At 46.3% G+C, this 27,907-nt stretch overlaps 1 protein-coding gene across 1 annotated transcript in view; it reads right to left on the bottom strand.

Annotated features, from left to right (window-relative positions):
* Positions 1-10,876, bottom strand: part of T265_07493 (hypothetical protein) — a gene marked incomplete at both ends in the record, with an annotated part of 62,640 nt that extends 51,764 nt beyond the window's left edge. The window contains 5 exons of the mRNA XM_009173026.1: positions 819-1,231; positions 5,600-5,825; positions 6,781-6,903; positions 6,992-7,087; positions 10,066-10,876. Of these exons, the coding sequence (XP_009171290.1) occupies positions 819-1,231; positions 5,600-5,825; positions 6,781-6,903; positions 6,992-7,087; positions 10,066-10,644 (1,437 nt within the window). The remainder of the gene's footprint in view (positions 1-818; positions 1,232-5,599; positions 5,826-6,780; positions 6,904-6,991; positions 7,088-10,065) is intronic.
* Between the last annotated feature and the right edge of the window lie 17,031 nt (positions 10,877-27,907).

The raw sequence follows: 27,907 nt of genomic DNA, 5'->3' as shown, positions 1-27,907 counted from the left end.
TATATAAAGCACGCGGGTATGCAGCCCATTCTTATATGCTCACCAACGATGAATAAACTGGTGTATGCGACAGAGTATGAAGACCACTATGCCGGTTCGCCATGTTGGACTGGTGCTCAACACACCTGGAGCATCCTCTCTAGCCGGAACCACAAAAGCTGCTGCTACAACGCACAAACCTCTCCGAGATCAATACTAATAACTCTTCCGCGAGGAAACACCCGTCCGGGAAACCATGTGGTACCAGCAATCATGATCAAGGGCGTTTCCTTGAGCGGAGATTACTGTGTTATCAAACGCAACGCCGTCAAAGCCGATAGATAAGAGGTAATAACACGTAGGCCAAACTCATTCTACAGGTCCAGTGAATTATTCAACGTTGCAAATACTTTGTCACAACAAATCTGGTGATTTGCGTTTCCCATGCCTTCCTCCCCTCGGTTTAGGATAGATTAAAACTGTCAACGTCCACATTGATAGTGGTCGATAAAAAGTTATAAAAAAAATACATTCATTACAAATGTGTCTGCAAAAACATTGACAACAGTTAGCAATAATTGAGCCAAGGTTGTCTAACAGATTAGGAGCGAGATGGGGGCGAGATGGCCGAAGTGGTTAGAGCGCGGATTTACTAACCTGAAGGTCCGCGGTTCGAATCCGACCTCCGCCACTCGACTTCCCCTGTCTAGGCTTGGGCAACCTGGCAGTATCCCAGCCCTCGTGCTCCCTTCGGGTGGCATGGCAGCTAAGCACCGGAAGGGTGCTACAGCTGAATGCTTTATCTTTCTCTTTATCTTATTTAACAGATTAGGACTTACTCTGAGAGCGAATTTGAATTGATTCTCTGCATGATTCATACAGTTCATGGACATTGCGTACAGTCCAATTAGTGTGTGCAGCTGGGGTAGTCGTTTGTACATGAGAGCCGGATTGGCATGACAAATGCGACAGGCTTGACCGATGTCTTGTGCGGCGGCTGTCTGTACACCCATTACAAGCCGACCCATCGCGGTGTGCTCTAGCAAGCTCAAGTGAAAGACGGTTAACAACGGACTGGTGTCGAATACGTAAAGTTTCTCAATCTGGGTCAACGCCTTCTCCGCGGACCGTCTGGCTCGTTCCAACATTCCGGTTTGCATTGATTGCATCACGGTTATAAGATAGACCAGGATAACCATGTGTTCACGGGGCATCCATTGGAAACGATCGATTTCGTTGGTCACTGCTGCATCTGAAACTGTGGGGGGGGGGCAAACGTTGGGATGGCGTTGGTGCACACATTGAGTTCGTGAACAAAAACGAATAAAAAACATAATGGGTACGATAAACTCTACAATATGTCAAAAGCGAGAAACATCCGATGTAAGTGGGAAACACGGGCCAGTCATTTGCTACGATTCGTCCCATTTCGCCTTTTAACTTGAACCCAAAGGGAATAGTCGCCTCTTACACAGTCACTCTGACTAGTTCTACCCTTTGAAAGCAAGCAACTTCTGTGTGAAATATTGGAAGGTGTTTTTAGTGACTTTTCATGATCAAATGAAGTTAAGTTCTTTTCCAAACTTGATTCAAACCGATCAGACGGTCTATAAAACACAGTGCAGTGAAGCCTTTTTACCACATGGCAGTCAAAACGACTGTCGGCCACAATTATGACGACATGATAGTACTATAATAATCGTTCTGCTGTAGAGTCCCCTCGACATATAGCTGCCATACCACCCGAAAAAAGCACGTAGACTGAGATACCATCAGGTTACCCAATCATCATCAGCAGCGGCATCATCATCGACAGCATGACATCAGTGTTCAATACCGATGCTTCACTGCCTTACAACCATGACTTGAAAGCCTTATTGTAAAGAAAAGAGTAAATATGGACGCGGGAGGGACTTAGTGCTAGCTTAACACAATCATTCCGAGGTGCCTACACCTCCAGACATTCACTCAGGCAATCTGGATAGAAACTGACAACTGACAAGGTTACCCAAGCCTAGACAGGGGCAGTCGACATGCTGAGGTTAGGTTTGAACCACAGACTTTCCGGTCAGTGAGTTCAGTAAGTTTGCTGAGTAGTGCCGTTAGATAGAGAAAACAGTCAAAGTGGATTTTCATAAAGGAAACTACTCACAAGGTTACTGAAAACTCTTCGACAGCCCACGACAGGTTTTGCCCTTCTTGGGGCTCATCCGGTAGGCGCAGTCCCCGAGTTTCCGTCAACCTTATGATCTAATTGAACCCAAATTGCACTGTTTTCGAGAAATACAGTCGTTTGCAAATCGATTCGGTTTTCATAAGAGACCCAAAGGAATCTCTCGTTTATGAGGCGGCCTGTGTGCAGCACATTCAGTTGTAGAATATCATAAACGAGTCAAAGTGGATGCTTCTATTTAAGGGTAGTTCGGACTCAAACTATCCTAGTACTAGGCGATTATTAGCGTGAATTGAGGCTTCAACCTCACTAGTGCGAAACAGAACCTATTCAATACGCACCACAAATGGATCATGAAGGCGACTGTTCTACGACTCATCTACTGAAAAACTCTCCTGAATGGTCCGTCTTACGCTAACACACGAACTGCTTGCCTGCCAATTTAAAGGTTCGTCGTTGTAAAAATCTAACCAGACAAGCTACAATGTACCTGACAAAAGCAGGAAGAGACGGGGGTGGGGCGAAAATCTCTTTGTTGAGGGAAAAATTTTCGACCAATCAGGGACAAGGGTTTATCATGTCCAGAATCGGCTTCATCCGCTGCTAACTGAGTCATAGGTGCGGCTCACCAGTTATAGTCGTCCAGTGTAGTAACCCGGAAACAAACAATTACATGACGTGCGGTGACATACGGAGCAGTGCGCCAAGCGGAAATCGAACCTTTGGTTCGATTCCAGCCAACGGTAAACAAAAAATATGGAAAAATTAACCCTTGAAGGTCACTGGCGGTCAAGTTAGCTCACAGAAGGGCGTTAACCCCAATTTTGAAAAGCTTGGGAATGTAAGAAAGCTGGAATACAGTGGGAGGTAAAGTTTTCAGAGTACAGCTGTTCTGCGGAAGGATGAAGAGACAAGTTCAGCAACGCGGCACGAGGTTGCGGGTGTCGATGGAGGAACGATCAAACTTTTGCGAAAAGAGTACAGCTGATGCGTGTTCTAAGGAATATGTCATGGAAGTGGTGACAGAGTGATGAGAGGAATACTATACCCTGATGACGTGGAAAAAGTCACAGGCTGTATACAGAGAATGGGATGACGGGGCGAATAATCTCTTTCAAATACGGTGAAAGATTGTAAGGAAGGCGGAAGGGAACAAACCCAAGACGTACTCCATGGTAGGACAAATCTGTGAGTTATGGAGGACAAGTGGGGGGATATATGAGCGGGAAAAAGAGAACCCACACTTATGGACGCATTTGACATGGGTAGTCCCCAGTGGGAACGATGAAAGCCGGGAAGTCTGTGAATTGGTAAACTGCGAGAGGAACATAGAATTCTGGACAGAACCAGAGGAAAAGGTCGTTTGAATTTGGTTGTCGGTAGTGTGAAGAGGTTTGAGAATTTTGGTGGAGATTCCGTCATGTAAGTGAAGCCAATCTATGTTCGAGGAGCCAGTCAACACGTGTGACCGAGTGATGTGGATCCCGTGATTGAAGGCTAAGCGACGCCATATCCAGTCTACGTGTGAGTTAATCGCAATGCGTAATTAGCCACTCGTGGACGAAGGGTTAACCATCCAAACTACTAGCTGGGAGGCCACGGGTTCGAGACTCTCTGGAGTTTCGTGAGATGAGCACTGCTGATGAATTCCAATATAGATGAAACAGCTATACAGTGCTTCTCGGCTTTTCAGCACAGATTGGCTTCATTTACAGAACGATAGTTCCAACAGAGTTTGGTTGTTGATCAGGTGGCATGTGGTCTGTTCACCGAGGTTGGCAATCGGCTTGCAAACGTTCCATCAGCATGCGTTCTGCGCAATGACCATGTCTACTCGTATGCAGACGAACTATCAAGCAACAGATCAACTACCGCTTGATCAACAGCCAATCGTTCCACCTATGCTTTCAATATTTAGGCACATGGCCTATAGCAAAAATAGGGTTGAGGAAAGAACTCTTGTGCCGCAAGCCGTGGAAACAACCCGTTCAATGCGCACGCAAATCAATTGATCACCCAAGCAGCTTGCCTGAGCATTATCAAGTGTAGTCCGCAGACCGGCACCTCGATGAATAGATGAGCCTGTCCTTCCAAGAAGCTAAGTCGTATTCAGTGGTTAGAGTGCGAATTTACTGACCGGAAGGTCTGTGGTTCGAACCCGACCACTGCCTTTCGACTTCCCCTGTCTAGGCTTGGGCAACCTGGCAGTATCCCAGCCCTCGTGCTTCCTTCGGGTGGCATAGCAGCTAGGCACCGAAAGGGTGTTACAGCTGAACAATTATCAAACTTCTCCAACACAGAAGACCACACGTGAGACAAATCCTTACAGATTTCGTAAAACGATGCGTCTGATTCCGTGTTTGAGACTTTTGTCATAAGAGTATCGCGTCCTACCCAAGTAGTAGCTGTCTTATCGGTAAATATTCCAGGAATTTGGAGAAAATGAGACTGAATGAAACTAGAAAGTGGCATGTTTGGGAACAGGGAGAACATGAGGTCAGTTTCTAACAAGATGAAGTGTCCGTTGAAAACTACAAACTGAAAAGGAAAGGCAGATACGGTCTAATTCAAGTACACATCTCTGGACGCATTCAGGATCGAGAGGTTTGGAAGAAGGAATTCACGTAGGCTTCATGTTGAAATGATGAGCACTTCGAAATGCAATAATGAGGATTGGATAGACATATCAGAGGGTGGAAAGATGTTGGAATTATGAGCAAGGTGATAACCAGAGATATCCAATTCTGCTTACGAAATGATGACATCAACGTGACCGAAATTGTTGGATACCAAGGGTGGCAAAGACCAAAACTGACTGATCTGCTCAGGCTCTAAAACAGAGCATCGTCATCAGAGGCGCATTCGATATCTGTCTGCTGATACTTTGGGTAGTTATTTGTTATCCAATGTGTGTTTTGTTGTAAACCGACCTCTTTCCAACAGTCCTGCCACTGGTGGATGGAAATTACTGTCCAGGCTGTGACTAATAATCCATAGTTAATATAGTCGTGAAAGTCTGGGAAGGAGAGCGGAGAGCGTCCTATGGATCAGTTGTTCATCTGTAACACCCCTTCGGTGCCTAACTGCCATGCCACCAGAAGGAAGCACGAGGGCTGCCAGGTTTCCCACGCCTAGACAGGGAAAGCCGAGAGAGAACCACGGACCTTCCTCTATGAATCAATATGAATAGAATAGCTGTTATTAGCTCTAGAGAGCACCGTTGTCACAGCTTTTGGCGTGAACTTTACTTTGTGTGACTGACACTAAAATAGAAGACACCACTAGAAACCGTTTGACAGGATTCTTTTAGGGGTGACTCTTTTGAAAAGGCTGTTCATCTGAAAAGCCAAGGGGGTTTTCTACTCAGTCATAACCCGGTATGCGACCCTGGGTGGGGAGGGAGGTCGAAAACCTTTACTTTGGCAGTTTCTCACAGAACGGGCATACCTTCTTCCATAGCGGCGAACTGCTGAATGCTCTGGTGCAGCTGTCGAAGAATCGGTCGTGCGGATTTGGCTTGCCCCGAGATGAGATAGAAGGAGACGTGAAGAACCAAGTAGAACACCCTCAAAGCTTCTTTGTGATAACCGATGCCTCGAAATCCGTCAATCATTTGACTGACAACTGTCAGGGTGGTGGTAACCTCGGGAAGTTGACGGCTGGCGAGAAGGAGCTGACAGAAAACAGGAAGGAAGGAATAAAGTCAAAGACCACTGATACAAGTGTGAATATAAGCCCCAACCAATAAACTATGGAGCTCAAGGCAGCGCAGTGGTTAAGACGCGAAGCAGTTGAGGTCCGTGCCTCGAACGCAACCCTGCCTCCTCGAGCTCCGCCATCTAGGCCTGAGCATCCTGGTAGTGCCTCAGCCTTCATACCTCCTTTTGAGTTGAACGGCAGCTACGTACCACGGCAGAACGATCATTTTACATATTTGTATAGTCTTGTGACAACCTTGCAACCTTATGGGGAAACTGAGGAGATCACGACGTATTTGAAACCCACAGCTAGGATATATCAGCAAGTGAAAGTGTTGCCCAAGCCTAGACACGAAAAGTCAAGATACCAAGGTTGGGCTCGAACCACGGACCTTGTGATCAGTAAGTTTGCGCCGGAACCACTCAGCCATCTCGAACCCGTATGTGCCAACTACTAGTGGTCAACTGTAAAAACTGATTAAAACAGACCCAAAACAATAGGAACAACCACGGACGGCCTCCAGTTCCAACCACACCGGCCAGAACGACATAGACAGTACAACTGCCTTGTGACTTTGAAGGACCCGACGTCTTTTTCCCTCGTTTCAGAGAGAATGCATCGAAGAATAGAGGGGAGGAGATGTCACATCCAAATCACTGTCGCTCTTCACTCAACCACTCTGAACAGTGCTAACTAAAGGGACAGCAGTAAATCCAAGTTTTGTTGTTAAATCCCATCAGGGTTATATATAGTTAGCCACATCCGAGTTCATTTAGATTAGTGTGCAAATTAGTGCATGTCGCTAATCTGCAAGCACTGTTTTTCCAATTTGACTGAGCACGTCAACCAGGAAGGCCTAAGGCAAATATGACAATAAAGTCAGACTACTATAAAATAAATAAGTAGCCAAGGTCATTCCCGCTACGTACCATGCATTTGCTCAGGAGAAATAGACCGCGGGTGTAATCAGAATTATGCATCATGGCAAACTCCGAACCCATTTGAAGGATTTCGCAGGCCGAATTTACATCACGCTCCGTCACATGAGCTTGCTGAAGAATGCAGGAAAGTAAATGTAGGATTAGACGATGGGAAACGGATAGGGTTACAATGTCAGCAAGAGACGAACATTGAACGTACCGCCAATTCAAGCAACAGGCGACAATGCCAGTACGGGTTATTGTTCGAAAGCCGGATAGCATCATTCAATATGCAAGTTGCCTCGTACCGTTTCCCCTGTCACGGGAGGGATGCAGAAATATAAGTAGATGTTGAATTCTCGTCAGGTGGCAGGCGATCGGTGGACAGGGTTACATAAATAATGGAAGAAATAGTCTTAAACGTCCTCGATAAGCGTAAATCAGCCGCGAACTACAGTGTGTTTGGTGAAAAATTACTAGGCGGAAGACGTTGAGGATTTAAACCAAACGGTACAACGAAGAAAAGCAGCTTCGATCAACTTGTTCGCTCACGAAACCAGATAAGAGCAAAGGCAATTGGTGATGCAATCGCTATATGGCCGGTATACGAGTAAGTAATAAATACCAAAGAGAATGGGATTGAAATGGTACTCGTGACAGTAGCTATGCTGTGGAATGTAGGTAGATCGGGTGCGCTACTTGGTTGTTGGTCTGGTCGCCGAGTTTGGCAGTTGGATTGCAAACGAATACCAAAGGAATGGGATTGAAATGGTACTCGTGACAGTAGCTATGCTGTGGAATGTAGGTAGATCGGGTGCGCTACTTGGTTGTTGGTTCGGTCGCCGAGTTTGGCAGTTGGATTGCAAACGTTTCATCATAATCCGTCACAGCCGCAACAAAATGTAACCAGTGCGGTTCTGAGTGCACCTCCTATTATCAGCCCACTACCGACCCATTCCGATGTCACGTCTGTCGTGGATGGAGCGACGATATCCGACTGTTATGCCTCTCTGTTGGGTCTGGCGGAATATTTTCGGACGACAAGTCCACCGAACATGAGATTGGCTGTGCACTGCTTGAAGGCCGTGTTGCATTTTAAACTGCCCGTCAATCTTGAGGCTCGGACACACCTTCAGTTGGGCCGGTTATTGTTCCACTACAGCAAGAGTGACGATCAGACAAAGTATCACTTAGAAAAGGCCAGAACATTAGGTGCCCATCTGCGTGCAAAAGATGATTCGATCAAATTCGAGGCAGCCGCACTTTTAGCCGAGTTCTTCGAGCGCAAAGTAAGTGTGTCTGTTTGTCACATCAAACAAAGTGACCAAATCAACTATCTCGATCCGTGTTGACATTTTTATCCTTGGACTTTTTCTTCTATCAGTCGATGAATTTTTATAAGTGCTGGTTCCAACCTCAGCTGCTACCCGGAAGTATTTTTTCAGAGAAACCGCCAAGTAGGGACTTAATAAATGTTTTGTCATATTTTCAATTGGATCTTGTAAATGGGGCAAAAATATGCCGGGCAGAACTGTACGGTTTCATTCTTCCTTGTTTCCACATCACCTTACTTTAAATCGTTTTGTCTGGGATTTTTCATGTCAGTCCACGCTGAATTGGGACGCATACTTTGGTTTCGTTTCACCATCAACAGTGCGAATTCCCGAAGGTACTAGAATTTGAACCTCAGCCATCCAACATCCAAATCAAGCGCGTTACTATTATGCAAGCTGGACTCATCCGAATGATCACGCAGGAACAAACTAACTTCGCAATTCCCTCGAACACCCGGACGACGATCCAGTAGCTCTCTTAGTTGTATCAATCGATAGACTATTCACCAAGATTTCCGGTTCAGACAGTGCTCCAGAGGCTTGAAACCTTGCTCCAAACCGTCGACAATGCGCATCTCCTGAATTTCTAGCGAGATCTGAACTCACTTGCGCCAGCGGCATAATTGACACTTTTAGAGTTCCAGAAGACAAGTAACGAGATCAGATGAATCTTTTCAGTGGTTTTATTTTCGATGCTAGGAACACCCTAAAAAGTACAAGGGCCCGAAAAACGTCAGGCTCCCCAGGTGTAGACTGAGGTTTTCTAGATGTCAGGGGATGCGGTAAGATCACAGGTAGCTCAGCTCAAGACGTCACCCGGAATCGACGGCGTTAGTATATCAGACTATGTAGACCCTCAACAGACATATGTACCAAAGATGACATTGTCGCGAGTAGTTGTTGCCTAGCTTGGCAGTTGGATTGCAAACGTTTCATCACCAATCGAGGAGACATCATCAGCGCAGGGCTGAGTACACTGATGAAACGTTTGCAATCCAACTGCCAAGCTAGGCAACAACTACTCGCGACAATGTCATCTTTGGTACATATGTCTGTTGAGGGTCTACATAGTCTGATATACTAACGCCGTCGATTCCGGGTGACGTCTTGAGCTGAGCTACCTGTGATCTTACCGCATCCCCTGACATCTAGAAAACCTCAGTCTACACCTGGGGAGCCTGACGTTTTTCGGGCCCTTGTACTTTTTAGGGTGTTCCTAGCATCGAAAATAAAACCACTGAAAAGATTCATCTGATCTCGTTACTTGTCTTCTGGAACTCTAAAAGTGTCAATTATGCCGCTGGCGCAAGTGAGTTCAGATCTCGCTAGAAATTCAGGAGATGCGCATTGTCGACGGTTTGGAGCAAGGTTTCAAGCCTCTGGAGCACTGTCTGAACCGGAAATCTTGGTGAATAGTCTATCGATTGATACAACTAAGAGAGCTACTGGATCGTCGTCCGGGTGTTCGAGGGAATTGCGAAGTTAGTTTGTTCCTGCGTGATCATTCGGATGAGTCCAGCTTGCATAATAGTAACGCGCTTGATTTGGATGTTGGATGGCTGAGGTTCAAATTCTAGTACCTTCGGGAATTCGCACTGTTGATGGTGAAACGAAACCAAAGTATGCGTCCCAATTCAGCGTGGACTGACATGAAAAATCCCAGACAAAACGATTTAAAGTAAGGTGATGTGGAAACAAGGAAGAATGAAACCGTACAGTTCTGCCCGGCATATTTTTGCCCCATTTACAAGATCCAATTGAAAATATGACAAAACATTTATTAAGTCCCTACTTGGCGGTTTCTCTGAAAAAATACTTCCGGGTAGCAGCTGAGGTTGGAACCAGCACTTATAAAAATTCATCGACTGATAGAAGAAAAAGTCCAAGGATAAAAATGTCAACACGGATCGAGATAGTTGATTTGGTCACTTTGTTTGATGTGACAAACAGACACACTTACTTTGCGCTCGAAGAACTCGGCTAAAAGTGCGGCTGCCTCGAATTTGATCGAATCATCTTTTGCACGCAGATGGGCACCTAATGTTCTGGCCTTTTCTAAGTGATACTTTGTCTGATCGTCACTCTTGCTGTAGTGGAACAATAACCGGCCCAACTGAAGGTGTGTCCGAGCCTCAAGATTGACGGGCAGTTTAAAATGCAACACGGCCTTCAAGCAGTGCACAGCCAATCTCATGTTCGGTGGACTTGTCGTCCGAAAATATTCCGCCAGACCCAACAGAGAGGCATAACAGTCGGATATCGTCGCTCCATCCACGACAGACGTGACATCGGAATGGGTCGGTAGTGGGCTGATAATAGGAGGTGCACTCAGAACCGCACTGGTTACATTTTGTTGCGGCTGTGACGGATTAGAATTCATCGTAGGGTCACCAGTAGTCGACGGTGGTTGAGAAACATGTTTGGGCAACGGAACAGAACGTTGGACATGAACTGGAGACCAAACTTGTCCTTGATTGGATGCGACAGAAGCAGAGTTAGGAGTGGATGCGGCACTGGCAGTCGTTACCGAGGGTCGCATAGTCAAGCAGTTGGCACACTACGCATCCCTCATCCACTAAAATACGGTGGACCCTAAAAGCAAACAAACTATGTTCACTGGCCGTAAAAATATTTAAACGTGATGAATGTCGGTCAAATAAGAAGCCAATGGGAAAGCTGCGAAAAAGATACTCTCATCAAGTGGGAGCTAGTTCAGCACGGATTCCAATAGATCGGGAAGGTCTAATATCACGTGGCGAAACCCATGATTAGGTCACTACAATTCACTTCGTCTCATCATGTTAGATATCCAGTATACACGCCACAGCCAAACTTTTCTGTGACCCGAGAAAAAAGGTAGATGAGCCTCCTCATATCTTTGTATGGATCCGGCAACGAAAGATATGCACCGAAAGTAGTAGCTGGCTGCATCAAGACCAATGGGAAAGCAAAAGTAATGGGGAAAAGGGTGGTCAGGCGAGCTGTTGTAATAGGCTAGAAAATATGGAGTACGGTTCGAAATAAACTGTCTCATATCAGTGGCTAAGCAGTGAAGCTAATGGCCGGAAGATTCGCGATTCAAACCCAACCCCGACTTCTCGATTGCCTCCATCTAGGCTTGAGCAACCTGGGGGCATTTCAGCCCTCGTGGTTCCTTCGGGCTGCGTGGGAGCCATGCAACAGCTGAACGATTAATCCTTCGGTTACCAGAAGTCTTCATTTGGTGAAACGCGTTATTCTGTGTCCCAGCAGATAACGGAAAGAAATATCAAACGGGGATCCGGTCTACCTGATAACTATAGTATTATTCGCAACTGTCTTCGAATGTGACCTAGAATGTTTGATGGATGAGACCTGTCGGAAACCAGAAGGCCTAAAGCGCTTGCTTCACGCTTCTGCAGCTGAATACCACTGGAAATGCATAGAATTCCTGAGTTCCAAGGACCGCGGCCATATACGGCTGGTGGTCCGAAGCAAGATCTGAACATGGAGTAATCCTATCTTTTTTCTAAAATTAGACATCACAAATAAACTGGAGGCCAAAATGAGTAAAGGCCGATTTGGTAAAACACAATCAGGTGTTCCGTTACGTCCATCAGAGATTGACTGATTGACTACTACTGTTCAGGCTTGGGCGACCTGGCGATATCACAGCCCTCATGCTCCCTTCGGATGGCATGGCAGCTAGGCACCGAAAGCTACAGCTGTACAATTTTTTCAACATTCTATAACGCACGAAGCAGGGGGTTGATGGAATTTGAAGACATCTTTCAGCATCCGACTTTGAGGCATCTCAGTTCATGCGAGGCGCTGTGTGGTAGAAAGTCTAGCTTGGGTCCAAGGCACAATGATAACGGTGAAAATTTATACAGACCACCAGTTACTTCTCAGCAGTGCTGGGTTTAGACGCCTTGACGCCGCAAAGACTACCTGGCGTCCCACTACCGCCGAGCAGCCATGGAGTCGAATGGGACATGTCGCTATCAGCTACAGATGATGCAGTTCAATCCTTAACTGTCGAGTGTTCTGAAGGACACACGTTGATTCAGATCATGCTACTGTTAGGTTCAGACTTTCCGATAAACAGAAGAATGAGCTCAAAATTTAGCAGCATTTGCTGCCAACATTGAAACACAACCTACGAAAGCACACCAACCATGCAAGCGGCCTCTCCGAGGTAGACTGACTGTAAGTGGGATGAGAGAAACTTTCAGCTGTAACACCTTTCCGGTGCCTAGCTGTCATGCCACCTGAAGGAAGTACGACGACTGGGATACTGCCAGGCTGCCCGAGCCTAGCCAAGAGTGAAGGTGGGGAAATCGATTTCGAACCACGAACTTTACGGTAAATTCGCGTTCGAACCACTGAACTATCTCACCACAATACTCAGATGTGCTTAATTCAATGCTGCGTGAGTAAGACATGGGCTTTTTCACACCATGTATTATGACTCCCTTTTGTTTCTAATTGTTACTAAGGATTTCTTCCTCAAATTACAGTTAGGCACCAATGTGGTCCATTTTTCGAAGCACGAACTTAACGACCGGAAAGTCCGTGGTTCGAACACAAGCTCAATCAGCCCTTCTAATTTCGTTGGGTAGCACGGTATTTAGGCACCTGAAAGACGTCACAGCTTGAGGATTATTTCTTATTGCTTTATTTCTGTCAGTGATGACGATGATGATGAAATCCTGGTCTTAGTCATGTTGGTGGATGAAGTTTGCCACGGTTGGGGACCAAGGACTCCCCNCGGAACGCCAGGAGACTGTGCTTGTTAGACCTCTATCCATTGACTAACCTGGTATAAAACTCTGTGAAAGCTGAGTTTCTGTCTTATCCAAGTGCTTAATGGGTTGCTAAGGTGCGCAAACCGTCGTACCACGATAAAGACTAATCTGATTGCGGTGGTACCTTGTAAAATGATGCATAAAATAAGGCTATCGAAATGAAGTTAACTGAAGAAATTCTTTGATTATAGGGTGGCGCTTTCATATTCAGAAGTGTCTGAAAACCCGCACTTAGAATGACCATAATGTTGAAAACGCTGCTGCTGAAGATCTCGAAATCAAACACTCATTAAGAGTACAAGGTTATCACGATCGGATCTTACGACGGTATGACCTTCATAACCCACCAAGCTATACATGGAAGCATACTTGGGACGTTGACAGGGCCTCCGATAACAGGTCGACCCACCGAAAAGGCTTGACCAGCACAGTGTTTTGGTCCTACAGGCTAGGAGTTACAAAATTTACGACAACTTGCACCGTAGAAGCTTCAGACAACTGTGGCGGTTAAGTCAACCATTTCAGCCTTTCGGTTCGGCTTTTGGACTAAAAACTTTGATTGATGATCCTAATTGTCCTCTTATCTAATCAAGGGCACTCTTGCAGTACTCCAGCCCACGTACAATCATTAAGCGACCAAATTCAAATAACTTCATGCCAAATCGGCCGTCACGTGGTACCACAAGCCGGATTATCCTATTTGCTGTATACACCAAGGCAGATAACCGAAAACAGGTGACTGCTGAAGCCTCTCTCATTTCACGTTTACGGATTCACTCCGCCCATCCTCGCCCTGTTGATAAAGACATCCTCGCAGACATTCATGAGAACGCACAGATCCGTTCAACGCCAACTGTTACTAGCTGCAACAGCTATGCTCCGCTCCGCCGCCAGGGCCGTAGAAGCTCCGAAATCATTCTTTGAATTCCGACGCCCAATTCATTCGGTAGCTCTTTTAAAGTCTACTGTGCCCCTGAGTCGAGGATTAAACATCCAAGTACAGCAGTTAAACTGACCTCCCAAACGGTTTCTTCTCGATTCCCGTTGCACAACTCTGGTGATCCAGAGGCCGCCACAACTGAGTCCACCGTCGTTTGTACTGTTGAACCATCAAGTTCAATGGTCCCTGCTTTATTGGACACTGGCTGATATTCACCTGTGCACGGCTCGCTGGGCAACGTCTGTGAAGGCATCCCGCAGACACATCAGTTATCGGTACCATTTGTTTCGAGACGCCCGAACAATTCCCGCTGCAGCTGTGTGCTGCCCAGACTATTTTGCGCAATACAAAGCTCCGTCAGTCAGTCATATGGTGTTCTCCACGAGCGAGCCGGCCTCCTACGCGGACAGACCAGACCACCATCAGCCATAGGTGGCGTCGATCAAGTACTGATCACCGCTCACTCTGGAACAGCCGTGTGGATTATGGTCAAGCGTCTGTCCATTGTTGCTCCTCTTTGTGNAGATTGCTTAGATTTTGCTCTCTTCGCTTAGCCTCCGGTGGTTTATCATCCTTTTATACTTTGCCAGGGGGTGTAGCGACCGAAACTAGCGCACTCATACACGCTGTTGTGAAACAGAGCAGAACAACAACGCAGTAGTAATTCGCATAAGACCAGAGGGGTAGTTTAACTATTTCGGGGAACGATGTGCCATACACGGTCCAACCCCAACCCGGAACGCCAGGAGACTGTGCTTGTTAGACCTCTATCCATTGACTAACCTGGTATAAAACTCTGTGAAAGCTGAGTTGCTGTCCTATCCTATTGCTTAATGGATTGCTAAGGTGCGCAAACTGTCGTACCACGATAAAGACTAATCCGATTGCGGTGGTACCTTATAAAATGATGCATAAAATAAGGCTACCGAAATGAAGTTAACTGAAGAAATTCTTTGATTATAGGGTGGCGCTTTCATATTCAGAAGTGTCTGAAAACCCGCACTTAGAATGACCATAATGTTGAAAACGCTGCTTCTGAAGATCTCGAAATCAAACACTCATCAAGAGTACAAGGTTATCACGATCGGATCTTACGACGGTATGACCTTCATAACCCACCAAGCTATACATGGAAGCATACTTGGGACGTTGACAGGGCCTCCGATAACAGGTCGACCCACCGAAAAGGCTTGACCAGCACAGTGTTTTGGTCCTACAGGCTAGGAGTTACAAAATTTACGACAACTTGCACCGTAGAAGCTTCAGACAACTGTGGCGGTTAAGTCAACCATTTCAGCCTTTCGGTTCGGCTTTTGGACTAAAAACTTTGATTGATGATCCTAATTGTCCTCTTATCTAATCAAGGGCACTCTTGCAGTACTCCAGCCCACGTACAATCATTAAGCGACCAAATTCAAATAACTTCATGCCAAATCGGCCGTCACGTGGTACCACAAGCCGGATTATCCTATTTGCTGTATACACCAAGGAAGATAACCGAAAACAGGTGACTGCTGAAGCCTCTCTCATTTCACGTTTACGGATTCACTCCGCCCATCCTCATCCTGTTGATAAACACATCCTCGCAGACATTCATAAGAACGCACAGATCCGTTCAACGCCAACTGTTACTAGCTGCAACACCTATGCTCCGCTCCGCCGCCAGGGCCGTAGAAGCTCCGAAATCATTCTTTGAATTCCGGCGCTCAATTTATTCGGTAGCTCTTTTAAAGTCTACTGTGCCCCTGAGTCGAGGATTAAACATCCAAGTACAGCAGTTAAACTGACCTCCCAAACGGTTTCTTCTCGATTCCCGTTGCGCGACTCTGGTGATCCAGAGGCCGCCACAACTGAGTCCACCGTGGTTGGTACTGTTGAACCATCAAGTTGAATGGTCCCTGCTTTATTGGATACTGGCTGATATTCACCTGTGCACGGCTCGCTGGGCGACGTCTGTGAAGGCATCCCGCAGACACATCAATTATCGGTACCATTTGTTTCGAGACGCTCGAACAATTCCCGCTGCAGCTGTGTGCTGCCCAGACTATTTTGCGCAATACAAAGCTCCGTCAGTCAGTCATATGGTGCTCTTCACGAGCGAGCCGGCCTCCTACGCGGACAGACCAGACCACCATCAGCCATAGGTGGCGTCGATCAAGTACTGATCACCGCTCACTCTGGAACAGCCGTGTGGATTATGGTCAAGCGTCTGTCCATTGTTGCTCCTCTTTGTGCTCTTTGCAGGGGAGCAAGATGCACATCCAACCCGGTCATTTTGATTTTTCTGAACCCTAACGTGTAACAAGCTTGCAAAAAGCCAGCCCCTTAATTCTCTTTCGAACAACCCATCTGATGTCGACGTTCACAAATCGACCATAAAAGACACTGGATGCTCTACTTGTGAAACGGCGCAACCAGCTACATCTAAGCACCAAAACTCTAGCCAAACTCTAAACTTGATGGGAGCTCGGACTAATTCCTATAGGTTTGAAGTAACAATTGGATGAACGGTTATATATCGGGTGAAGGGTTGAATGTGGAAATCAATGAGGAATGAGATTGACCAATCCGACACTGGGCGTTTTGCATCGCCTACTTTACGTCGCCTTGAGACAGCATATAAAGACCTGAGAACATAAAGCAAGATATCGACGGGGGAAGGAGAGTGTAGCAGCTTCACACTTTATCAAAAGTTAATGCACGGGATAAGTCCTCCGTAAGGCAGACACTCCACTCAGGAAATTCATTCAGTGAAAGCTGGAGGGCTGGGCTGCATGCTACGTGCGTCGAATATTTGCTGAGTAAAGCGTCAAGTTCCACGCTGAATTCGGATTAGCGGGGACCCAGAGGTGAACAGAATATGAAATGGTAGAGGGGGTTGAAGAATGTTACGAAAAGTCTGGATGTTTTTGTGGGGTTCATGTGACTTTCCATGTGGAGATCCTGAGAAACATGGCTTATCGATATCGGTGACGTCCATGTCAGTTTCTATCCGGATTTCCTGAGTGAGCACTAGAGGGGCCATTTGGTGTCCAAGTACACCACAGGGTTGGTGGAACCTACGGGAGTGTCCGCCTGATGAGAACTCTGGACGGCGAAACCTCCAGGCAGCAGTCCGTGTTCTCACAGTACCTCGGGATTTCATTGCTGAGGAGCTGCAAAAAGTATCGTTTGACGGTCTTGCCAATTCGGTCGACGGTAGTCGTTCACCGATGACTCTGGTCGGGATCCGTCCACCACGAACGCATTTCCAAGTTCACGGGATACGGTGCCCATCTTTATGCGAGGGATACTTGGGACGAGTAGCATATTAGTGTTGGCAGATTCCCATGCATGCTAACACTCGAACGGATTTGTACGCACGCCACCTTCTGGTTTTCCCACTGACGGCAATCATTTAAGGTTGAAATTCATGCACACCATTCACCTTTCATATCCGCTGGGGGCGAGATGGCCCAAGTGCGGATTTACTGACAGGAAGGACCGTGGTTCGAACCCAACCTCTATTTCTCAACTTTCCCTGTCTAGGTTTGGGCAACCTGGCAGTATCTCAGCCCTCGTGCTTCCTTCTGGTGGTGATGGAGATCAAAACAGCGGTAATGGGCCGATGTGGTGTCGTGGTAGATCGAAATATGGAGCTCTTTAATGTTACGTACAGGAATCCAAGGTCTTCTGGAACGTCTACATTTGTAGCCAGCATTCCAGCTGTCAAAAGGACGGCGACTTAACGCTCCTTCCGTCGACTGGGTCATGGAGTTAACAAAAGCTCCCAAGGAGATGCCCTTGATGAGCGCCTGCTGAGAGAAAGGCTTGGACAAACGCATTGCCAACACGAGATTGAGATGGCTCAGCGGTTAGAGCGCGAACTTACTGACCGGAAGGTCAACAAAGGTTTGAACCCTACCTCTGCATTTCGACTGCCTCTGTCTAGGCTTGGGTAACCTGGCATTATCTCAGCCCTCGTGCTTTCTTCGGGAAGCATGATAGCTAAGCGCTGGGTATTACAGGTGAAGATTTCATTAGCAACACGTTTTACTACTTGCCTGATTGCGACCCAAACGAACCTGAGACATAAAGGACCTTATTTTTTCTCCCTGAAAGCCTGGTAGCTTTAACTTTGGAAAGGGAACCCAGGGAAACCGACTACTTTTGAGCACCTTTTTGTTCACGGGAAGATACCGAATAAAACTAGCCACCTTCTTGTCCAAATGTTTGGCACGCCGGCTTAATAGGGTGAACTCCGTTGTGTGGACTGATTGAGTTAGCTTCAAGAAAGCTTATAAAAACCTTTGAGCCACTTCAAAACCCAAGTTCATAGTTCACATGCAAGGTCTTTTTGTAACTAGGTCTAGGGTACTTGCAGATGGTCTTACACAACACAAGACCATCTGAATGAAAAGAAAACCGAGGAATTGTAGAATTACCTCGAAGTTGCAGGATTGCCGAAACAGCAAAACATGGAGTTAACAAAAGCTCCCAAGGAGATGCCCTTGATGAGCGCCTGCTGAGAGAAAGGCTTGGACAAACGCATTGCCAACACGAGATTGAGATGGCTCAGCGGTTAGAGCGCGAACTTACTGACCGGAAAGTCAACAAAGGTTTGAACCCTACCTCTGCATTTCGACTGCCTCTGTCTAGGCTTGGGTAACCTGGCATTATCTCAGCCCTCGTGCTTTCTTCGGGAAGCATGATAGCTAAGCGCTGGGTATTACAGGTGAAGATTTCATTAGCAACACGTTTTACTACTTGCCTGATTGCGACCCAAACGAACCTGAGACATAAAGGACCTTATTTTTTCTCCCTGAAAGCCTGGTAGCTTTAACTTTGGAAAGGGAACCCAGGGAAACCGACTACTTTTGAGCACCTTTTTGTTCACGGGAAGATACCGAATAAAACTAGCCACCTTCTTGTCCAAATGTTTGGCACGCCGGCTTAATAGGGTGAACTCCGTTGTGTGGACTGATTGAGTTAGCTTCAAGAAAGCTTATAAAAACCTTCGAGCCACTTCAAAACCCAAGTTCATAGTTCACATGCAAGGTCTTTTTGTAACTAGGTCTAGGGTACTTGCAGATGGTCTTACACAACACAAGACCATCTGAATGAAAAGAAAACCGAGGAATTGTAGAATTACCTCGAAGTTGCAGGATTGCCGAAACAGCAAAAAGCGTGCAACCTATAACAAGATCACTGTAAGCACCAGGAACATAACGCCTGTTGAGCATAATGTACTCGTTCCTACCAGGAAAGATCGCCAAATGAAATTTTTACTAAAGCTAGCTGTCTACGTTGAAGATATGAATGACGGACAAAACCGGAGGTTTTCAGAGAGAAACGTGCATCAACACAAGCCACCTAGACGTCGAATCTGCTTTTTACACGTCTCCATATGATTTGGCAGTTCAGTGCAGGGTCTGAAAGGGGCTCTTTTGCCTACATACACAGAGAAGAACTTCAACCGGTGAGTATTTGGCAGAACTATTCAACATCTGCTTGAAGAAGAGCGGAAGCAAGGATGAAGATAAACAGTATTTTATCTGCAGAGTCCAAGGCAGCAGTGAGACACCACAAAGCTCACTTATCAGTGTGTAGCAATGAACTTTCCGAAGCACCTGGAGATGAGTCCCTGATACGTGCCGGCGACATAACATTGTGGACGATGATGATGTCAAAGACGGTGATGCGGACTTTCTGTAATGAGCGCTAGGTGCAGTGTGAAAGTGAACGACGGAGTGGATGATATTCATCACCTGTGAGAAATCCACTGTGCTTCTTTCCAGGAGTTCTCGACTGAAAAATTGACACACATGAGGGTTCGTCCCGATTGAGAAATCCACCAAAAAGCTCGTCATTCTAGATCTCGAACCATTAAATGATACCGAGGTGGCGGGTTCTGCAACCCACTTTGTCTGCCGTTTCCTTGCAACACTCAGGCCCCATAAGTTTCGCTCCCTCTGTGGGTTCCGTGTGACATCTGTATTCATATACGGGCTCCAAACGTACTTCCTACCTGAAGAAGGTAGACAATCCACGGTCTCCGCCGTATTCCTTATGTTCAGGAGTCTATGAATACTCTTCACGTTCGGTAATGTTAGCCCCTAAAAGTCCATGTGATCATCCTGTGAACAGCTTAATTCCGTCGAACGTATCCCTCAGACTTACCGGTCCTCGATGGCAGTTTCAGCGCGGTCTGGATTCTGCAGGAACTCCATCAGTCTGCTTCCACGCGGCAACTCGCACTCCAGCTTTTTGCAGTTCGCTTTGCCTACACAGACAGATCGATATGTTGATCAACGCATTCGAAACCTCCTGACATTCTGGGGCTTCTATTTCATCGGAGTTAGGCTTATTTGAGGACTTGCCGGGTTGCTCCTTAAGAAACCCGGTGATTTGTAGCCACTAGTTACTTTCAGATGCCTCTTGCCGAGTCGCCTACCAAATTACCTCCTTTGAAACTGACTGGCAATTCGGAAACAGCCACATTCGCGAGTCAGAAACTGGAGAAAGGAAAGCAGATAACATATCGAAGGGCTACGCTGAGTACTTGGTGTCAAACCGCTAGAGCTTAGGTAACTCAAACAATATCTATGATTCTCACTTTATGATGCTGAATGGCGTCGGGGAAACGGGTATCATCTTTGAGTACCAAGTAGTTTGAAATGAGTGGTAAATCGAACATAGTCCTAACTGCAGGTGTCTTTCACTTCTCGCTTCCTTTCCTAAAAGTATTCTTCCAGCCAAGTCAATTTCATATAAACTAACACGGTTGTACGGTAATGAAGCATCGGTGTTTTCATCTAGTGTTGCTGTGAATGATATTGATGACGTCTAAGCAAATCTCTGGCGTAACAGGTGTCGTACTGGAACACTGAATCCAAGAGTGGAGCCGGGAAAAGCAAAAAAAATATAGCAAAGCCACACGCAAAAGCCCGGTGAACTAGGCTGCCGTGTAAATATTACCCTCTTATCAACAAATACCCCACTAAACAAAGGAAATACTGTTATACACTTCTACAGACCTTACTTTGATGGGATAGAAACCAGATTATTGGAAATTTAGACTGCATCTACACATTTTACCGGCACTGGAGGAGCGATTTTGTGGCTTTTGAATAAAGGTAGGTCACCAATCTAATGTCCTCACGAAATTACCACGAGGTGCCAATGTCCATAGTCGGTAAACATACGAGTGTCTCTCACTGGTCAAATGGGCATTCCGTGAACATTTCGTGGTTTTAGCGATCGTTTCACCGGTACCAGTGCTCCACAGCTTGAACGATTTTATTACCGTGAACGATAAATCGAGATGGCATCTTGTAATCTACGCAAACCGGAACAAGCAAGTTTTTTCAGCCAGGGGACTACCCAAAGGAGTGAAAAGCACGCGGAATAGGTTACCAGTCGATGTCAAGCCAGTTCCTCTAAAAACGGTGGAATGCCCTCATTGGGGGACCTAGTCTTCGTAGTGTCTGCTTCAATAAATCGGCTGATCATCTGACTGGCAGTGGAAGTAGAAATTGAAGACGGAGCGGACACGGGACTATCCCATCAACTCTATAGCCCAAACACGTTTACCATAACGCAAAAAAAAAACAGGGCCTGCCGCCCGGCGTCAGCAACGGCCGCCACCGCAGAAATGGAAGGACAGCCAAAATTCAGAGCCCTGATTGGCCTACTCATGACAGCCTCCTCAACAATGGGTACAATGGACACGATAGGTGTATGTGAGTATATATGTCCCCATCATCAACTAAGACTCCAAATACATAGTTCTTGGACGTCTTCTGTGGCACTAGTTCTGTCAAGCCGTATGGGAAAGTCACAGACCCACCTTCCTGTTTTCCTTCAATAATCTATTTCAAATCTCGTTAGGTTGAGAGGATACTTGAGTGAAAAGATAATACACAGTTATCACACGACAGGACACAGTTTCCAGAAGATCAGACCAGAATGGTGCGCGTGGCAATCTCTAAATGCTAAATTGCTATAGCACGCACAAGGTTGGGAGTTACAATTTTGCGCGTTCGTGGAGGAAGAAAGTGAAATCCACTTAATATTGAAAATGCTCCGAAACTTAATGTGTTGGATGAATAAAAAGCCATCTGCTTCTATGGTTTTAGTTTTTAGTGAACAGAGTTTGGTGTTCTCCTAAGCCCAACCTCTCTTGTTGTGATATTCCGTTGATTACTGACTATGCAGATAGAATGGATTTGCCGCTTGTGCATATAGCTTTTAGCTCTGCGGTGGTCAGCTACCCTTCTCCGCTCGGTTTTCATTATCAACAATCGATTGAATGCCCTCTGAACTTTTTCCTTGATAGGAGGTCGGTGTGCACAAACCTCAGTCAGTGATTTAGAACTAGTTTCGCGGAGGTATCGAACAACACCCTCCTAGTGTCTGATAAACCATCCCGTTCAATTACTGGTATCCCGATGCGTTGGAACCAACTCTAAGAAACGTTTGCGGGGTCTTTCAAAGGCGGGTTGCGTTGGGACAAGCAGTGTACGTACAAGCAAAACAATATATGGGAAACCAGAACCAAGAGATGCCCTTTTGCGTGCCGGAAATTGTCGACGTCTAGAAGGTGACAAAAAAGAGCGACAAAACTATCGCGCTTAAACCTTACCTCCGGATACAGCAAAGATGAAAGCGATAACTACAGACACGTCGGTGTTGGTATTCGGTAGGGAAGCAGGGCTCCAGCTACCTTGATTCATCCGTTAGGTGTGTGCGGCTGGAGGTGTATTCTTGGTAGTACCAAGCTGACGTATCTGTGGAGATACGGAGCAGAATACGGTGGGAGTTGAGGGACGTCCCGTTTATGAGGCTGCTATCGTCGTAGGCCAATGTCTCCAAGCGAAAGTTATTGTTATTAATAATGACGTGTGGAGATTTTATCCTGTAAGTGAAGACAATCTATGCTGAAAACCGAGAAGCACTGTGCAGCTGTTTCATCCCCATTGGGAATCAGCAGCAGTGCGCATCTCATGAAACTCCGGAGAGTCTCAAACCCGCGACCTCCTGGCTGGTAGTTTGAACGCTGAACCATTCGGCCACGAGCGGCTGATCAGTAGCGTGATGTGTTTTGCTTCCTACCGTCAGACATGATCGGGCGTGATCCGTCACTTGGTATCCAAACCGTATCATGCCCGGTGCCATGGCCGGCAGAGAATAATTAACATTGCCCTGTCTGATGGATCAAAATGGTGTCCGAATGCGTACGCCGGTGGCCAGAACCAGTCTTTGTATGTTGGAAGAGCTACAGCAAAGCCGATCATGCTTACAAAGATTGGTCGAAGTCCATAAAACGAGGCCCAGTCGGTGTCCTGATCGAAATTAAGGTCAATTCGTTTGATGAGGCCAAGTACGCCGTGTAAACAGATTCAAGTTCAGTTTGACCACAGCTTCCTGAACAATGCCAGCCGAATAATTTGACCCGAAGAAAATTGTGCCATCCTACCGAACCAATAAGATTTGCAGTTACATCACTTTGTCTGAAAACGAGATTATTCATAGTAAGGAATAGCCGGGAAGTAGTAGCTATCCAACAAGCTTTGTGGAAAGTGCGCCTCAGTTGCTCAAGCCAGATAGGACTGACAGAACTGAATGCAAGTCAACTGACGTAGATTGGACCCCAGCAGAGTTTCGGAGCACCCATTTGACGCTCTCTAGCTTCGACATCCACAACACCATCCAACTAGATATAGGATGTAGAAAACAAAAAGCCAGAACACTGGGAAACGAGGTACGGCTTGTCTGACGATGATGCCGGCTGATTTAAATCAAAACTGAAAAAATGCTGTGAGCAAGGAGGGACCTTGGGCAGTTAAATAAATGGCGAGGGATACGAAGGACAAAATCGGAAATAAAGAGACGGAGAAATTTGCAATGGAGACAAGTTGCAAGTTTCCGCTCAAAAATATTGTTGGTACTGAAACTGGTGTCGTTGTTGGAAGAAAGCCAGGTGCAAGCTATACTTAAGATGGGCGCATAGTGCGACTGCATGGGGTCGGACGAACACCGTTAATATAATGACTGAACTCGTTGAATGGACACTGTTAAATTGATTAAATCCTAACAGAAGTTACGGTGGGTAGATTGAACCCGTCCCAATTGCCACCAACTCCTGGTAGATAGTTTGCTTGTAGGAAAAGAATATTTGCGGGAGTGCCATTAGAATGGGTCTGGCAGTACCACGCTGTCATTGCACTGACAGACTTCGTTTTCTGGACAGCCCAGTAACGGGCATCAAGGTTGTGGCAATCGGACGGGGGCGCATTACCGTGGCAGCTAGATTGGAGTAAGATGAAGGGATTCACAAAGGGAAAGTCAAGCCGGTGTAAAGTCACGCGTAATTCGGTTAACTTGGAAGTCCATGCTGATATCAAAGTGAAACCAACCAGAATGAACGGCAGCCATTAGGGGACGATCCGATCAGCTACAGTCAGAGCCTGAAGCTTGGGAAGAGGACGGAAAGAAATGAGGTCATTTGGGTGGTATCAGATGAAATGTTGTCCAACAGAAAAATCTTAGAAGGTTGACAGTAAGCTAAGTGTTCCTGTGAAGGGTTGAATTTTGTCAGTTCACATAGCAGCGACGGATTCACTGAGTTTGCCGATGCAGCATAAAGACAAAACAAGTCATTGTCAGTATACTTCTGCTCGGCGAGTATTTAGTACGTACAGATAGCGGTGCAAGAAATTACCACTGTTAATTCGAGTTGGGTCTCTTGTTGTGCAGTAAATGTCGGCCAACCAGAAGGTGTAAGGCTGTAGCGGTAACCTCCTTGTACTTGCAGTTAATCTAGCCTAATTTATAGTAATAACCGTAAGTTTATTTCTCAACTTGAGGGAAACATGCCAAATGAGGCTCGATCCGGTCACTACAACCCGAACATGGCAAGCAACAACAAGAAATGTAGGAGGGTTTAACCATGGAGGCACGCTTAGTACGTAAAAAATCACCGCAGCTGTGGAAACCAAAAAAAACTGGAAGGATGGGCATGAGGTACGATTGCTTCAAAATGAAGCAGGTTTATACAAACTGAAAGTGAAAACCGTGAGTGCCCTGGGGCGGCGGACTAAATAGCTAGGGCTGCAAAAAGCAAAAATGGCAGTGAAAAAGAAATAATTCGAAGTAAAGGCAAATAAAATGTTTTGCGCAAGACATGGCTAAACTGAAACTAAGTAGAACAACTGATGTCGCTGCTGTGGGGAAGTCAGGTGTAAAGGATGGATTCGATGTGGAGATAGTGCCAATGTATATGGTCAAACGAACATCGTGTATAAAATTGAGCTTGTGGAAGAGGCTAACCGAGATTGCAGCAGAAAACCAGGTTGGTTAAATATGAACGAAATGTTCATTGGGTTAAAGGCGGTGTAGGTTAGGTAAAAAATTTACCTGTAGTTGCAATTACATGCTATAGTGGGCGAAGGATTACGATCGAGACTCTGAAGAAAATAATTGCGGGAGTGAGATCACATTTGTTATGGCAGTGCCATGTCATCATTTCACTGGCATTCTTCAATTTATTGACAGTTTCGCAACGGTCGTAAAGGATACCGCGGTTGGAGAGGGAATGCACATTACCGTGGCAACTGGATCTGGGTTAGGCAGGAAGGTTGACACAGATATAGTCAAACCGATGCGGAGTCAGGATAATTTCCATTCAGTTAGACGGCCACGTGGGTGCACATCGGGGATCTGCCAAATTGAACGAATACCGGTTGTACGAGGCGTTTGGGCAAGCACGACCGAAGTTTGAAGCTCGGAAATAGGAAGATGAGGAAGGAATAGCGTGATGGCATTGACGTTTGGTGAGCTCCAGGAGGCACCCGATACACCTGTGTCGATAAAAAGAAATCTTTAAGGACATGACAGCACTAAGTGAACCCAGCAAAGGGTGGACTTTTGTTTGCTGACCTAGATAACAAAGACTAGTTGGTCAGATTAGGTGTATAATGTTTGGGCGGTATGGATTTTGCCCCGAGGTAGCTAGCGGAGAGCCTAGCCGTCGAACTCGTTGACACGTGCAATAGCTTGGCGAGATTACATGGCGGTAGTTTTTAGCTCACTTAAAGAGTCCAAACACAGGGGTCTCCTTTGTGCAAAGAGAGGGTTAGTGTAAACAGGGACAGTAGACAAGTAATCGGTGGTGAATCAACAGCTTTCGTGAAAATGGACGAGAACCGTAGTTTGGCTGAAATCTACTACGTCAACTTAACAGGACGGTAAGTGTAAGGGTCACTCAAGCAACCAAGTTGTGTGGCGAAAAGCCGTCGAACTCGTTGACACCGTGCAATAGTTGGCGAGATTACATGGCGGTAGTTTTTAGCTCACTTAAAGAGTCCAAACACAGGGGTCTCCTTTGTGCAAAGAGAGGGTTAGTGTAAACAGGGACAGTAGACAAGTAATCGGTGGTGAATCAACAGCTTTCGTGAAAATGGACGAGAACCGTAGTTTGGCTGAAATCTACTACGTCAACTTAACAGGACGGTAAGTGTAAGGGTCACTCAAGCAACCAAGTTGTGTGGCGAAAACCGCCATTAGGTGCTAGTTGTGACTGCTAGTATTCGGGCAGTCATAAGAAATTCAGATTTCACACGCATATTGTCGCTTCAGAAAACGAGAGGAAAGAATGTACGTGTTATGTCTGGATGATGAATTGGACTTGCAAGGTGCAACCCAACTAAGACGAAGTGGCAGCTCCTTGCACGTCGATGCTAGCCGCGAGCCTCATACAGTACCTTCAGGCTACACCATACATATGCATTCTTCAACTCAGGCAGAAGGAAAGCTATCCTCCGCTTGTATTTTTGGGCGTTGCCAGACAAGCAACAAGTGGGACAGATCTAATCTACCTACAGACAAAGAACAACGGCGCTCTTTCATGGTATTCCTGAATTAAAGGCCACGTTCACAACCACCGGCGTTGGGCGGTGCACCCACGCTACAAGAGGGGTGGCAAGTATACGAACGCACCATGACGCAACCTGACGGAGCGATCCTCCTGCATGGCGTACCCATCCACTGCGAAAATTTTTCATCCCTCGCGCATGCTATCAAATCTGCGGGGTAACAAGCCAAAAAGCGATCATAAATGCGGTTTCCGCATTAAAAAATAACTCCAGCTACAATATATTTTCTCCGATCTGGGGGAAAGCCAGGCCAGTAAAACAGCTTAGCCATTTCGAGCAAGCAAACAGAAAACAAGCATTAGAAGAGGCGGTTCGTGGCGACAAGTGCAACGGCAGTTGACTTTTGAGTCATACGGGCGCCCCTGCGACGCTCAGTGCATTTTTCTGCAAGCCCCTTGTGGGCGAAATAAGATTTTTAACGTCAAAATCTTGCACTTTTTTGCACATGTGCTCAGTCCAAAAATCACCCTCATCTGCCTTCACTTTTTGCGATTAGTTTTATGTAATCTGCCTTCTAACTTTTTGGCGCATATTTGGCTTTGAACTTGGTGTGCTATGGCTTCAGAACTGGCTTCACAAGCGTTCGTTTTCTTGAACGCAGCCACAAGTTGTCAAAGTTTCTGTACGACCGGTTTCCACGGTATATACAACTACCACCGGAAGTGTCGACCGGCTATGTTGAGTAGGCGCCGCGTAGTTGGGTTTTGATGTGACAAATGATATGCCTTCGGTCCTGGCGAAACTGTGGGAGACCGGACGCGTGCTTGTGTGCCAATCGGAGGAAGGTCACTATAGCCACATGTACTTCTGCCGATGGCAGCAGATAGCGTTGATCCGACGCTTTTCAGATGAAGTGAATGTAGATGGATCGCATGCAACAAACCTCCCCGAGAAAGTTTTTTAAAGCACCTAATTTTCGCCATGTAGATATAAGCTGCACACCTTCTTGTTACCGGACGGCATGGGAACGGGGCGTCCGGTATGTGTGTATTCGTACAGCGAACGGTTTGCCCCCATGCATTAACTGTTCAGCTTATCCAAGGAAAAGATGGGCGAAACATATCCGTTTAAGACCTTTGCAATGGACAAGTTGGTGGCACAAATATTTGCAGCAAGAGTCGTGTTCGGTTGTGACGTGATGCTTTGTTATTTTTATGTCCG

This window comes from Opisthorchis viverrini (assembly GCF_000715545.1).
Source record: "Opisthorchis viverrini unplaced genomic scaffold opera_v5_171, whole genome shotgun sequence".
Lineage (NCBI taxonomy): Eukaryota > Metazoa > Platyhelminthes > Trematoda > Opisthorchiida > Opisthorchiidae > Opisthorchis > Opisthorchis viverrini.
Note: the sequence above shows the minus strand (reverse complement) of the source record. Positions and strands in the feature narration are given on the sequence as shown.